Consider the following 15,041-nt stretch of genomic DNA (forward strand, 5'->3'; position numbering starts at 1 on the left):
AAAAAACGTTAAAAAACAGCCGGAGCCTAACCTCTGCTTGGAGAGTATCATTTGGGTACCTACTGGCTGGCAAATATACCAGATGATTATCATTAGAAGGAAAATGTATAAAGGGAAGATGCAGTACGGACATATCTTCGTACGTATTCATGCGTCATGCTACTGTCACATTTGTACCAGTGCGCATAGGGCCCAGCCTTGCCCCAAAATAGCCCGTTAGCCGCAAGGTTTTCTACAGGGCCACGTAAGGGTTATGCATGAAAGGGCAAAAAAAAAACAGCCCGTAAACTACCCGACAGGGCCCCTTTGTCCAATTGTGACCGTTGCATAGGTGAGTGAGCAGCTTGTATTTGAACTGAGTCACTAACCTGTTAGGACATCTCCTGGAGTCTGGTCACACTTTACGGAGGCTTTTGCGCCGGGGGTTCCTTGGTTCGATGACGTACTCTCAGACTTCTTGAAGTAACACCTGGGACTGCCTGGTAGTAAGCAACAGCGCGCAAGTGCATAGACACTGGACCCGTCCTGGCCGTTGTGAGCGACGCAAATTTGTCTGCCGTTCGGGATATCCTAAAAAAGCATGAAGGGGTACCGGTGAAAACACAGGTTATCTCCTATCAGGAATTGTTCTGACTAGTTCATTCTGCTTTTGCTGAAGAAGAGTGATGGATGTCACTCGAAACGTCCGGAAGTAAATATCCGTTTTTTATCCAGTTGTAGAGATTGAATTGTATTTGAATTTGCTTACCTGGATGTCTAACCTTCATAAACGTACAGGTTATCCCCGTTTCCTTTTCAATAGAAAATTAATGCCTTGCAGCTCCACACATCTGAAAATTCTGAAGAGCACGTCGTAGATTCAGTTTGTGTTGTTGTTTGCGTGCTTCACACAACAATTACTAGTATAATAATATACGCCGAAAAGAAGTTACTCAAGCAACTGGACATGATTTTGTTGCTAGAGTGACTGCTTTTGGGCGTATTTTATAACCTGAATATCGAACCTTCATCGATGTAATTATGATACATGTAACATCTCAGGGTGATCTTCTTGTAGTTAACGCTAGTTCACCTTTATCCGTGGTGCCCTAAATTCATGCCCATTTATTGTACAAATGTATTTGGGGATATCAGGTCGACTGACGGTGGTTTCTAATTGCAATATTTTCCAAATATTGCACTTTGAAACCTCCACCCATTTCAGTGGCAAGTTCAAGACAACGGATATAGGTTACCGCGGATAAAGGTGAACTAGTGTTACATTGGTGTGGTACTGTACCTACCAGTGGAAACCCGCCGGTATGGACGCCGTCAGTAACAGAGGAACAGCTCAGCAGAGTCTCGTTCACGTTACAAGCCGCGGCCACTGGAGAACCTTTCTCTGGGTCGGATTTTACCGACCACACCGTTCTACACCCCGCTGTTTCTGTAGTAACACCAACAGAAAATACCAACAAACTACATGTCATGAGATGTCATGGAGTTATGAATGTCCAAAACAAATCTGTATGCTTAATTGTATATCTCTTCACATTGAACTTCGTTTATCTTCATAAATTAGCTTGAGTATCATCCTCCGTAGTGACCGCTGGCTCAATCCTCTCGCTTGCTATTGCCATCAACGGACCAGCAAGCGAAAGGATTGAGCCAGCAGTCACTACGAAGGATGGTACTCGGGATTTATAAATAGCAGCTTCATAAAAAGGCGCCTCGAATGCCTAATTTTCAAACCTATTTTAAAACTGTATACATGTATGTACACTTATGTATCTATCGTAGATACGTAACCTATACGCCAGATAGCATTTACTCAAGCAACTAAATATTAGTAGGATATGATTTTTGAAATGGTCAGTCGTTTCAGATAAAGTAGCCAATCATCTGATGGCTCATCGCATTTGGGAGTGAATAAACCAAACATTTGGTTACACGAAGTTAAACGAAAAGAAAATTTAACCATAGGCACTGACCCTCCAGTGGCACTTCAGGAAGTTGGAGGAGTTTGTTGGGTGTCTTCAGTAGCGAGTCTTTAGGGAGTGAGGAAAAGTCCAGTTTGTCCGACGCCGCAGCTGACAGGAGCGCCATGCGGATCTGCGCAGGCGTCATGCTCGGGTCACGTGACAGCAGTCTCGTCACCACACCTGATGAGAAACAAAATATGGGGATATATTCAGTCTTTTAATTGCAAGTCAACTCAACGTACTAGTGACAATTTCAAATTTTAACCAACGGACGTATCAACACTATCGACAATAAGAAAAAACTCGGACTAAGAGAAAGGAGTCCCTGCAGCTGATAGATGAAAAAGTGCTAGCGTATTGGTGGTATCAACGTTTTGGTAAAACAAAGGGAAAACCCATTTACTTGTTCCGCAAGTATTTTCATCAGGTTGGTAGATCAATTGAACAAAGTCCTTGCAAACTCAGTAAACGTTGCACTGACTCTGCCTAGTTCATATAGCACCGATAGTATTTGTTTCATTTTGTACTAATGAAGGCGACAGATGGTCGTCGAAACGTTTACTGGAGAAAGGTTGTGTAATGACGAAGACTTATGTCTTCATAATTCATATACCTGTTCATATTTTGTTAAAAGATCAAGATTTTAAAAATGATAAATGGACCATTGAATACAAGTCTTACCGGCCGTTATGGGTGCTGCCATTGACGTCCCACTCAGAACAGCGCTGCAGCTGTCGCACTCCACGCCTGCGCTCAACACCTCCTGCGCAGGGGCGAAGATGTCTACGCAGCTTCCGTGTGCAGTGGCGCCACCTGGCGGTGTCTGATCGGTCCGATCGTACAGGTGGTCAGTTTTCCTTGTGCCGCCGACAGTGATTACCTATATGTTGAACGTGAATTGTCACAACGCGAATCTTTACAAGTCATACATCAACAATAATTTCCAAGCAGGCATACTGAGGTAGAGGGTAGTTAGAGCATTCCCTACAATATATGACTCATTGTTAACTAACCCACCAACATGGCTGATAGCGCCGTACTCACATGACTACAACTACCCTAAAAACGCACACATTTTACCTCAGCTTCCCCTGCAGGAGAGCGGTTACACGCGTCGTCCCCGTCGTTCCCCGCCGCCACCACCACGGGGAGACCCTGCAGTACCAACTGTCGGGAGGCCTGGTTGACCGACCGTGATACTCCTGTGGAGGGAGGAATAAAACAAGGCTTTTTACCTAGCGAAATTCCCAAGTTTGAAAGGCTGTTGATAAGAAATAGCCGGATAGGCTGTACTGTAAGCACATTGCATTCTAGGGCCTAATTGCTTTATGCTGTTTGACTATTTGACCAAGCTACAGATTTTATCTCTCTCGATCCATATAAGTTATTCGCACTCACGTGACTCTGACGTATTAACAATACTATTGTCCGCCATGTTGGATAGTTAAAGCTGGAAATTGCCTAGAAATTTGAATTTTGCATATTGTAATCACGAACGCTTAATAGCGAGACGGGGACGGTACAAATTATGCAAATTTGAAAGTCTGACGCTTCAGGTTCAACCAACCATTATGGCGGATATGACGTCACGTGTAACACTAGTACCTGCAGACGACAGGGACATGACAACGACCCCGCGGGCTGGACTGTTTGCTGTGATCTTGTCGTAGATGTGGTTGAGTCCGTCCAGCACAGTGAGAGTTGAGCCGAGGCCCCTGTGGTTGAGAACCCGCACGCTTTTCAGCAGAACTCTCGGGTTCACGCCGAACGTCTTGCCGCCAACAAGAGCGGCCACATGTGTCCCGTGACCTTGTAGGTCGTTGCCCTGAAAGGGAAGAAGAGTTAATGGTTGATACCATTTTGAATTATCATTACTTTAGGTAAAGCAGACCGGTCAATAAAAAATTTGCAGTTAAGGCAAAAAGACGGTTATTGCACGTGGCTGCTGCTGGGCTCATTTAATGATTAAAGTATCACCGGTAAACCGCCTTTAGGCGTAACACACTAGTTTGCCACAGTACGTACAAGCTGCGCAAGACTGTAATGTTTGACCCACTTGCAGCGGAATGTACCCCCTACCCCTGAGTGTGGTAGGTTCTTTAAGATGCCTGAGGTGTGGCTCTCCTCAGACACGTGACATCTACTTTATGTCCCTCGACAGGACGTCCATAAACGAAGCTATATACTCAATCCCACCTGATTCAAGGTAGCAAATAAGTGTAACGTGCCCTTCCCCTAGCACAACATTTGGGCCCGCTAAGGACTCGAACCAAGAACCTTTAGATTCCATGTCAACAACCCCAAAACACAAGACCAAGCCTGCTACAAAGTTGTTCCGATCACTTTGGCGATTGTTTATTTCACCTTGTTCGAGCCGTCGGCGTCATGGGCGTCGAAGCCAGACCAGTCAGCGCGACCTTCAAATTCCTCGTGAGAGTAGCGTATCCCGGAGTCGACGATGTACACATCAACACTGTCTGTCGGCAAGACAAAAGAAAAAAAAAACGACTTCTACAGAGAAAAAAAAGCCCAAAAAGTATCAAAATATCATAGGTAATTAAGACAAGATACAAAAACATCAAGGGTAAGAGTATCGAAAAGAATGTATAGCTTTTGCCCCAAATGTTGATCTTAGCAAGGGAAACAGTTATGAGGGGTTGCGCCTTTTGTTACACAGAGCATCGATTTGTGTTGCTTCTTGCTGTTGTGTTCGTTTTCTATGTCCTGCGTGTCACCGGGATAACTGAAATTGGTTTAAATTTCAGTAACCTCTGAAATATATAGATTGGCATATTCATTGATCAACTAAAATGGTGATCATTTGGTGAATGAATACTATATGCATTTGATGTGCATGTATATACATGTAACAGCAACTATTAGATATACGCTTACTACATCTCGAAATGTTGCAATATTCCCATCTAACACGCGGATCTGTTGTGTAACACCATGGCCCGTCAGAACCGCCTCCCGGATTTCTGCAGAAGTTCCTGTCCAATCCGAGGACAGGAAACAACTGCTGATAGACGTGGTTGTGGGGTGATTGGCTGTCCCAGCGCTGACACGTGAGCCCCGATTGGGTGATCTGTGTCGCACCTCGGTAGGATGCCCCGTTACCATGGGCACATTCATCTATCAACGAAGGTGAAAGTGCCGTTAGCTTACCTATGAAGCTATTCATGGTTTACGGATCTAAAGCCTACGGAGATAGGATAGAGCCACCAAACAGAAGAAGTACAAGCCGCTGCTTTTGTAATAGAGGGTCAAAATAGTGCTCCGCCCCTGAAGCGTCGCCAAAAGAAACTGACAAAGACTGAAATAAAGAGAGAGAGAGAAAGACAGAAAGAAGGAAGGAAAGAAGGAAAGAAAGAAAATTGTTGGACTTCTCTTTTTGTATAACATTAAGATATTTGTGTATAGCTTACCTAAGAAAGAAAAAGAAAGAAAGAAAGAAAGAGTCTTGAGAGAGGCACCTGTATTCCTGTAGTCCACACAGTCCAGACAGTCACAGTGCTCTGTAGTGTTGCCGCAGTAGTTATAAGAGGAGCAGCACGGGTAGCCACTGTCCGGGTCACACTCAGCCGGCCTGCCGTCCTCTGCAGGATAGCCCTGTCCGCAGCGGCCGTCTTCGCGCCACTTCTTCGGAGCTAGGAGAGTGGACATGGGTGAAAATTAAGTCAAAAATGTACGAAAAATGAACGTTTATTATCATTTTGAAAACGTACATTTTCGACTTAACTTTGTCAATACACTATGTTGCATGGGTGCTGCTTCTGGGGGCGCATAATTCGTTACGATATTTCAACAAAAGTGTTTAACAAATCAACGTACAGATCTGCTTGGCACACGCTTAATTTTGAAAATTTACACTTTAAACTTTATTTTTACAATGTAATGTCCTGCGTGTCACCTAACACGATATATGTCATCTATATGGTCTCCTAAATCCAAGAAAACGTTTTGGTAAAACGTTCTTTTACTCGTTACTTGAATACGAAAAGAACTCCATTATTTTCCCACCGAATATCTAATGTCTGGGTAAAGTCGTACACTTACCTAACGATACCTGACAAATGAAATAATCCTCTTGATCGCAGCTTTCGTCATCCCAGAAGAAGTCCCGGTACGCCCATAGCTGCCCGCAGTTCTGCCCCCCTCCATAGCCGTTGTTAGGTTCCCCTGCCGCCCAGTTGGCAAAGTCTCCGTCTCCAAGCCTGCCGCCGTCAGACCACACCCAACTTCCTTCCACCTGTAAATTTGACAAAGACGTAACTCAAAAAGATACATGGCATTTCTGTTTACTCTGTGTCAATGGTGGGATGAATTGGTTGTCTGATTACTAGTATCTTGCTGTTTGAATTTGTTAGATGTGAATCGCCATTTGGTAATTCCCATTAAATGTATTTGCTTGCAAATGTTACCTTTCTAGTAAATAGTTCCTATTTCTAGACAATGGCCACTCACGCTGGAAGACGCAAGCCAAACGGGCAAAATGGATTTTGTAGTAGAATGGATTTAACATTAGTGAAGAAATATAGTACATACCTCCTGGTCGTTCAGACCTATCCAGTAGTCTCGCCCAGGATTCACGGCACGGATTGCGCGGACCAGGAAGTCGTGTACAGCCTCTTCACGGACGTCTGCCAGGTGCCCTCCGTCTGCAGCACAGACGTTTCTGGCGGCGGCGTGCGTCTTGGCTTCGGGATAGACCTTGTAAAGCTCGTTCTTATGCTTTATGTAGCCTGGAAGGGGGGGGGGGGTGTGATATATGTTTTAGTGACGCATTTTAGTGACGTTTTTATATTGTTGTCGCATCCACAATATCCATAATAACAATGATTATCATTTCAAGTTGTTCCCATCAGTCAGAACACTACCTCCTCACGCACGCAAGCACGCTCACACACACACACACACACACACACACACACACACACACAGAGAGAGAGAGAGAGAGAGAGAGAGAGAAAGAGAAAGAGATTCTTAAGATAGCGAAACTTAGAAATTAGGAGATAGAACACTTCACCTGTGACGGTTCTATAGATGGAATTTCTCCAGTTCCCGCCACAAGTGTCCGCCGAACTGCCGGTGCAGGGTGTGCTGCACTCCGACTCTGGTGCAGCACCGAACTGACCGAAGCTGTCGCCACAGAAGCACTCTTTACCGTACTGTAAGCCGGCATAACGGTACCTAAAGCAGTGAGAATTACAACAATTGGTGGCCGTGACGCAACGTGAAACCACTTCACTAGAATGTGTCATTGAACGCCCCTTTCACACACATTTAACAACGTTGACTACACATCCCTTGATAAAAGTATTTATTCTTTAACGTTCTGTATGTTTTGTTGTCTTTTATATCAGTAAATTTCATTTTCTGGCCCACTGATTAGTCAAGGCTAACATTTCAATAGCGCTGTATGGGATTTGAACGTCACAAACAAAATTAAAAGGAAAAGATGCATAGAACTTAGATCTTACATATTTTCCCAATTTGGCGCTCGTAGCCAACATCAAGCAAGATATGAACATGTTCAAAGTATACCTGTTGAAATTCGAGAGCATAAATCAGTACTCTAACTTTCCAGCACATCAACATACCCTTCTGCAGTACAGTGACCCAGACAAGATGTGGGGGTCAAGTTTTCCTCATCTTTCATGACGTCACCTGTCAGGTCCCGGATGTCCAGGCTCCCACCATCACGGTAGCAGCCGAGGTACACCTGCTTCGTTACTGAACAAGATGACGACATGTCCTTACCATTGAATGACATATCTATATACTCAACGTCATAGTAAGATGAAAAGTTAAACTTGTACACAATACCATGTGGCTGTGACTGTTTTACTGAAAACAAAGCATCCTCATATGTCTCATATTCTGCGTAAAATTCTAAAGATAAAACACGTTACTAGTATATCAATATTCCTCCCACTTTTGTATATTGATCCTTCCACAGTACCGTTTCCTTAAAATCCTTTTATTTTATCTTATTTCAGCTTGTTATATATTTCGTTGCATTTCGTACTTTCTGTGCATTTCATTTCGTTCCATTTAGCATTTTCTATACACCTTTTTATCTTATATCAACACAAACAACATAAGTTTTAAAACGTGCATAGAGATGTGCGGCTACGTGTCTTAGGAACTTGCCATATGTTTAAGTTAAGAGTCTTTTTCCGTTGACTCTTACACCGTATCCAAACGTAGTATCCAACCTGGTTCTGCCTATGAATATGGAGCGTGATTCATACCAGTGACACACTTCTTACCATAGGCTGGCCGCTCACAAATGAATCTGTACTTCAACCGACAGGGAACGTCGTTCCATTTGGAATTAACCTCAACAACCGCACAGTCCTCATTGCCGGCCTGGTTAGGCTCCCCTTCGGCCCAGTTCGTGAAGGAGTTTCCGTCCAGTTTTTCTCCATCGGCGTTCCATCTCCACGTTCCCTCCTTCTTTCTATCTGTAAGTCCGAGCCAGAATCTTACATACGGGTTGAGAGATGTCTTTAACGTGATGAGGAAATTGTTGACAGCTCGGTTCCGGGGTTCAGCGACAATCCCTCCGTCTGTGGCGCAAAAGGCTTCCGCAGAGGAGTAGTTTTTAGCCTCGTCGAAGGCTTTGTAGCAGGCGTTACCGAACAGCTGGTATCCGGCAGGACACTCCAGGGTCTCGGCGACAGCTAAAAAAGGAATTGGACACAATGATGTTTTAATGGAATGATCATGTCAAATTGAACTGTGAAAAGAACGAAGTCTCGTTATCAAATTTTATGAAAATGAAAAATTGCACATTTTTATAGCTATATCTGACACTTCTGCTTATTGTATTCTTGAGCTTGTCTGCAATTATATATTAGGTTTCAACATGCGCAAGTGTTTCGTGCTATTACTAGTAATAGTACATTTTGTATCTGCAACTGCTATCTGCATCTGTCATTCGTACCACAATGCGGCTTACTATACAATCATGGGCACGTCCACTCCACATAGAACGAGCCGTCAGATCTAAGTGACGTAAATCAACACATTATCACTAGAAAACTTCTCGACTACTATTGGAATAATGTAGTAAAATGAAACACTATCAAAGTGAACTAACAAGTTAAACCTAACTCACGCTGGGCGTTAAACCGTCCGTCCAGTGGCAGGTCCTGTTGATCGATTCTGTCCAGATGCCAGGGGACCGCAGACTGCTGCATCTCAAACACCTGGTCTTCTTCCACGTACTCCACATCAGACATGGCTCTCATCTGTCGTTGTAAAGACGGGGGATATTGACAATTCGAATACTTTTTTTTAATTGTGCAATACAATACCGGTACCTGTTCTTCTCTTAGATGAAAAGGGATATGGATAGACTTCTATTTTCTTCCATGTATTAGGACAGATACACCTGCCTTTTTGCTTTTCATGAAAATTAGATCTACACTGATTCTGATTTCTCAATCGAATCAAAAGCAAGCAACAATTAAAAGTTACGGAAATACCTAGCATAATGTCATTCCGTAGAGCCATGCCTAAAAAGACCGAGGGTCGATTTTCTTAGCTTTAGCAACTTTGCAGGGTCAGAAACTTCGAATATCAGAAATATCAGCTCACTATCAGCACGTCGTTAGGCGTCATCTCTGCGGCGAACCCCTTCAGGACGTTCATCTCCATGGCAACGGTTGTCATGTGAAACATGGACGTGACGTCAGGATGTCCGCGCCTGCGCCCCTCGCTCTGTGCCGTGAGGACCGTGGACTTGTACTTCCCCATGACGTGTTGGACAGCGTCACTGCCGGACGTCTCCTTCATAACAACGACGTATCTGGAGATGGCAATATATTTGAAAGTTCAGATATTTCATATTTGATACATTTGTACTTGGTATAGTTTATTGTAATAAACTTAAGTTCCTTAAAGGGCTTATGTTCCAGGGTCAAGAAATTAACATAATGATATATTTACATAAAAACACAGGTAGACAATTAAATGGTCATAAATTGCTAAAAAAAATTGATGCTGTGTTTTGTATGCATTATGAGTCATTTATGAGTCATAGTGCATACAAAATACCGCATCAAAAATTTCAAAAATCATTTTAGCCTGGAATCCAGTCTTGTTAGCTTTGTTCCGCTCCCGAAAGTAGCCACTCGCCACCTTCGGGAGCGGAACAAGGCTAACAAGACTGGATTCCGTGCTAAGATCATTTAGCATATACAATGTTGATCATCATGATAAAGCAGTGCATGACATAAGATAGGGTCTTATAATATCAGTCGGTAGAGTATTCCAGAAAGTTTCCGAGATCTCTTTCCACTATACGTTTTGGCTTATACAAACAAACTCTGGGTTTGCAATTATCAAATATCAATCTTATAAACAAACTTAACGCCAGAATTTAATTTCCTGAGGTAGAAATGTACAGGTATTACATTACGTCATTGCGTCACTACAAATGGCATTAGCCAGTTTTTAGAACAGAAGGGTAATTCAACATCAGGTATAAAATTTTATCAACGAAAAATATTTTTGAGATATAAGTATCATTATGTATTTAAATTGCCTTTGTTCCAAAATGTGTTGTCAGAACACTGATACAAAATGTACTGTATATTTCTAGGCCATAGAATGACTGAAGACGGGTACATTACTGAACTTACCTCCCAGGCATCCGTGAGTTCTCGTTCGGTGCAGTGTACATGGGCCGCAGTCCGTCCCGAGCCATGTTGAAGCCGTCCACGGTGACATAGGACGGTAACCCCGGGACGCGGCCAGCAACGCTCCGCGGTGGCCGCCTGCCATCCCCGACAGATGCCAGAGAAGTTACCAGAAAAACCACAACAACACTGCGGTAACAAGCGTGCCAGTGTAGCATGTTTTGTGGTGGTGTTCAACGGCTTTGATCCTACCCACAATCTCGCCACAAAGATTCTTGAAAATCAAATGAGTCAGTCTCCGAATCTGTTCTGACCGCTCAGAAACCAGTGGAACTGTTCCTCCTAAAAGACGGCAGGAGAATGAACTGAAGTGTGAAAGCCTGTTCAAACTGGTTTTGTACATACGGTGCCGGGTAATTCTAAGAAGTCAAGGACGTGACGTATCCAACTTCTCTTGATAGTGCGGGATGTGATAGTCTGGCAAGCAGCCTTTGCAGGGCCATGTTTACGGAATACTGAGCGTAGATTGGGAAACAACTGACGACATCACGAGCCTCTATGGAGGCTGTTTGCCAGGTAATCTATCATGTTAACAGTAGGGGTCTTACACTGACAGATGTTCAGTTTCGAACAGTAGCTCATGATCAATACCCTAGTCTCCAAGGAGACGTGTCAGCTGAATGACAAAAGAGAAGAATTTGGCCACTATAGGGACAAATAATGTGCCATGCGATTTCAGCTAGTCTTTTGCATTTCATCCTACTGCCTGGTCAGTTCACTCCTAGGCCAATTAACTCCTACTAGACTTTCTATTCCTAACTTGGCCAAAGCCCCCTATCTAAAAAGCTGACCTCTACACTAAAGTATGTTCTTATATATAGTTATATGTACACTTGTGACACAACTTCGTTCACCACGGATGACAGCGGGACAATAAATTCGCTGATACTTTCGGATTTACTGCTGTTTACGTTTCGTTACTGATTGATACGTGTACATGTAATATGGACACATATCATGTTGGTGCTATAACATAATAGATTCTCTTTTCTCAACCAAATCAGACTGACTGGGATGCGTAGTGACACTTGTACTTTGAGACACTTGTTCACGCAGCTGGAACGTGTAAAGTCGATCCTGGAACAGTTCCAAGATATGCCCGGAAACGCCATGCGGACTTTGCAATTTTCAAAGTTGCAAATTCATGGTGAGATTTCCTTTGTACTTGTAGAGTGCCTGCAGGGGTGGCCTTTTCAAATCTTATTTTATTGAATCATTTAAAGAAAGTGAACTATCTCTGGCCCAATAGAATGGTAGAATTGTCATAATCAACATAAAATATATATGCCGTATGAGAAGAAATATAGAGGAAAATAATCACAGTATGTCAATGATGTCAGGTATACACAGTGCGCTCCGCTTACCTCCGGAATTTTTTCAACCTTTTGGCCATTAAGTATTTTGCTTCTTGAAAGAAGTGGTTATTGTGGCCTTTGTACATACCCAACACCGGACATGGGTTGCCCAAGGAGTAAATTCAATATTTGGCAGTTTGCCACAATTGGCTTCAGTTCAACGCGTTGTATCCGCTTTTGTTTTGTCAGCAAAATGAACCAGGAGCCGCGTGTATTCAGTGTGTAACCAGTAAATGTGGCCCTGCGTGAGTTGCCATGACAATGACTATAAGGTTATACCAAGGAGGTACCTCTTTTCAACCTCCTTGCTATATAACGTTACCAAACATATACATAGTATTCACTTTTTCCTTAACGTTAGTTAATATGATGCTAGAATGGAATCTCCCCGTTAGAATCTCTGCTTCTCGTTTTCTGTTCTTTAAAAGTTGCAATTGCTTTGCCATTCTCATGATAAGACAAAAAAGGGGAAAACGCAAAACGGACCACGTACGTACTTGCACAACGGGTGTGCACAAATGTCAAAGGTCACCATTCGTTAGTCCACAGAAGTCGATTAGTCTCGTTCAGTTTTACACAACGGCGTAAATGAACTCGATGACGTAAATGTTTACCTTCTTGACCATCAAACAAACATGGCCACGGCATGGCCCGATAATCCACGTACAGAATAGCAAAATGTAGGGGAAACTGAGATTTATCAATACAGCTATAGGCTACATGTTGTTAAAAGCTTATGGTCCTGCAGAGTATCTTGGTGCAATACTACTCCATTTGCACCTGCCGTGGCACAAAGAATGCTGGTCGCCCAAATGTCTATCTGGTTTAATACGTCAATGTCAACAGATCGTGACCAGGGGAAAGGAGGAAGTGCAAGTTGCCACCATATTTTTTCACTGTTCACTGGACCATTTCAGTTTACCGTGGCAAGGTAAAGATCCCTTGAAAGTACTAACACATCTAATTGGGGAATGTACAAAGTGCTAGTTTATTTCTTGACAAGAGAATTCAATGCAGACTTCGTTTTTAGTTATTTATTCAGTTGTCTGAAAACAATCACTAGTACACTACGTCATGGAGAGAGAAGTAGTTTTTCTTTTCATTATAATCGCGAGATCCGGGATCTCTATGCTTCCAGGCGTTATATTACCCTTGACAAGCTCATTACCATGTTACATGTACCCAAGTCCCAGGAAGTGATCGACCTTGGTCTTCATGACGATACTATAAAGTTGATCGGGTGTACATTGATATTATACATAGCAAGGTTGCTCTTTTCTCACATAGTACTGTGTCACTGGGAACGCTTTATTAATTTCCGACAGAACCGTGAGAACGGGAATTGCACAGTTGCAGGAAGGTCGGCTGATTTTAAGATCTTAAGATGGTCTTACGTATTTTTCGCCCACAAACTGTCCCCTCACATATAAGCGAGGCTCGTGCGATCGACGGTGAATAAATCTATGATAATGAACCTCCCATGACCTCTAGCACGCGGACAAGGTAACACAAAACGTTCCTCAAAAAAGGCAAGAGATCAATAAATGTTGCTTATTTTGTTGTCGGAATCTTTTTAACCAATGAATGGAATGCGCGGGCATAATAGAAATGACACAAGAAAGGAAAGTGTGTCACAAAGCCAGCATACATACAACCACAAGGGCCACAATGTTAAAATTACCCTCACATTCTCAGAAATTCAATATTTCTAAACAAACGGAAGTCGGGCGAACGTCGGACAAGTCGCAGGAGATCTCCGAGATCGCAGAGCTCGTTACCGAGTCGCAGATCGTGCGTGCAAATCGTGCGTACCTCGCAAGGGTATCGGTCAATAGTCTTGCGTCAATCCCACGATTGAAGACCGATAGGCGAGCACAGACATAGTTATTAATCATCGAACGCAAATCGGATGGCGAACGCCCGTTCGTTGGGCGACGTTCACCCGACTTCTGATTGTTTACAAATATTGAATTTCTGGGAATGTGAGGGTAATTCTAACATTGTGGCCCCTGTAGCAGTATGTAGGCTGGGTTTGGACACACTTTTCTTTCTTGTGTCATTTCTATTATGCCCGCGCATTCCATTCATTGGTTAAAAAGATTCCGACAACAAAATAAGCAACGTTTATTGATCTCTTGCCCGTTTTTTTGACGAACGTTTTGTATTCCCTTGTCCGCGTGCAAGAGGTCATAGGAGGTTCATTATCATAGATTTATTCACCGTCGATCGCACGTGGCTCGCTTATATGTGAGGGGAACAGGTTTTGGGCGAAAAATACGCAAGACCATCTTAAGATCTTAAAATCAGCCGACCTTCCTGCGATCGCGAAGTACGTCCGAAGATCGTATATAATGTGAGGCGGGTATTAAGAACATGTTTCGCTGCACCGCGACCGTCGTAAGACTCCTGAAAATTGCCGGCGATCCCTAAAAATCGCAAGATGATCGTGAGAACACCGGACGTCTTACTCACGAAAATGTCCTTTAGAGCTCGTAAACTAGTCTTCCGATCGAATCGCGCCTAATGTGAGGGGGGTATTAGGAAATCTTATCTTTGATATCTGCCAGTGCCGCTACAATTACTCTTTGGACACAGTTACATGTAACCTCTCTATTATCCTTACATAAGCGAACACAACCTTTTATGCTTATTGACCCTTATTGAGTTCCCGTAACTTGATCTTACGTTTTGCGTACAAATGCTGGTTGGCGCAAAGAACGCTGGTCAACGGTCGTCTGGTGACGTCAAGGTTAACGTTGACTTAGACGTCACGAGACCATCGGGCAAAGCGGAAGTACCGTGTTGTCGCCAACTTGGCACCGCTGGTAAGTTTTTTCACAGCAGTGAACGCTTATATGTAACTTTATGATAACTAGGATAAGATTATGTTGGTGTGAGGATATTGTTCGGTAGGGAATCCAGGTACTCGAACTTAGATCTTACTGTACATTTAACGGTATATAATACATGATGGAGCACCGCTACGTGACAGGTGCCTATTCATATTTTGCCTG

At 43.3% G+C, this 15,041-nt stretch overlaps 1 protein-coding gene across 3 annotated transcripts in view; it reads right to left on the reverse strand.

Moving 5' to 3' along the window:
* Positions 1 to 11,144, reverse strand: part of LOC118427567 — a 12,634-nt gene extending 1,490 nt beyond the window's left edge. Inside the window, exons 1-17 of one of the 3 annotated variants that reach the window (XM_035837411.1) lie at positions 10,616 to 11,144; positions 9,570 to 9,780; positions 9,070 to 9,220; positions 8,237 to 8,650; positions 7,565 to 7,697; positions 6,991 to 7,154; positions 6,510 to 6,706; positions 6,021 to 6,213; positions 5,438 to 5,611; positions 4,857 to 5,096; positions 4,326 to 4,438; positions 3,567 to 3,786; positions 3,042 to 3,163; positions 2,643 to 2,841; positions 1,971 to 2,141; positions 1,284 to 1,426; positions 369 to 570 (exon numbers count right to left, since the gene is read on the reverse strand). In XM_035837411.1, the coding sequence (XP_035693304.1) occupies positions 369 to 570; positions 1,284 to 1,426; positions 1,971 to 2,141; positions 2,643 to 2,841; positions 3,042 to 3,163; positions 3,567 to 3,786; positions 4,326 to 4,438; positions 4,857 to 5,096; positions 5,438 to 5,611; positions 6,021 to 6,213; positions 6,510 to 6,706; positions 6,991 to 7,154; positions 7,565 to 7,697; positions 8,237 to 8,650; positions 9,070 to 9,220; positions 9,570 to 9,780; positions 10,616 to 10,830 (3,262 nt within the window). In that variant the 5' untranslated portion in view covers positions 10,831 to 11,144. Of the gene's footprint in view, positions 1 to 368; positions 571 to 1,283; positions 1,427 to 1,970; positions 2,142 to 2,642; positions 2,842 to 3,041; positions 3,164 to 3,566; positions 3,787 to 4,325; positions 4,451 to 4,856; positions 5,097 to 5,437; positions 5,612 to 6,020; positions 6,214 to 6,509; positions 6,707 to 6,990; positions 7,155 to 7,564; positions 7,698 to 8,236; positions 8,651 to 9,069; positions 9,221 to 9,569; positions 9,781 to 10,615 lie in introns of all 3 variants that reach the window. The other 2 variants (XM_035837410.1, XM_035837412.1) reach the window with 2 other exon arrangements.
* Positions 11,145 to 15,041: the final 3,897 nt, after the last annotated feature.

The sequence above is a fragment of the Branchiostoma floridae genome, chromosome 12 (genome assembly GCF_000003815.2).
Source record: "Branchiostoma floridae strain S238N-H82 chromosome 12, Bfl_VNyyK, whole genome shotgun sequence".
Lineage (NCBI taxonomy): Eukaryota > Metazoa > Chordata > Leptocardii > Amphioxiformes > Branchiostomatidae > Branchiostoma > Branchiostoma floridae.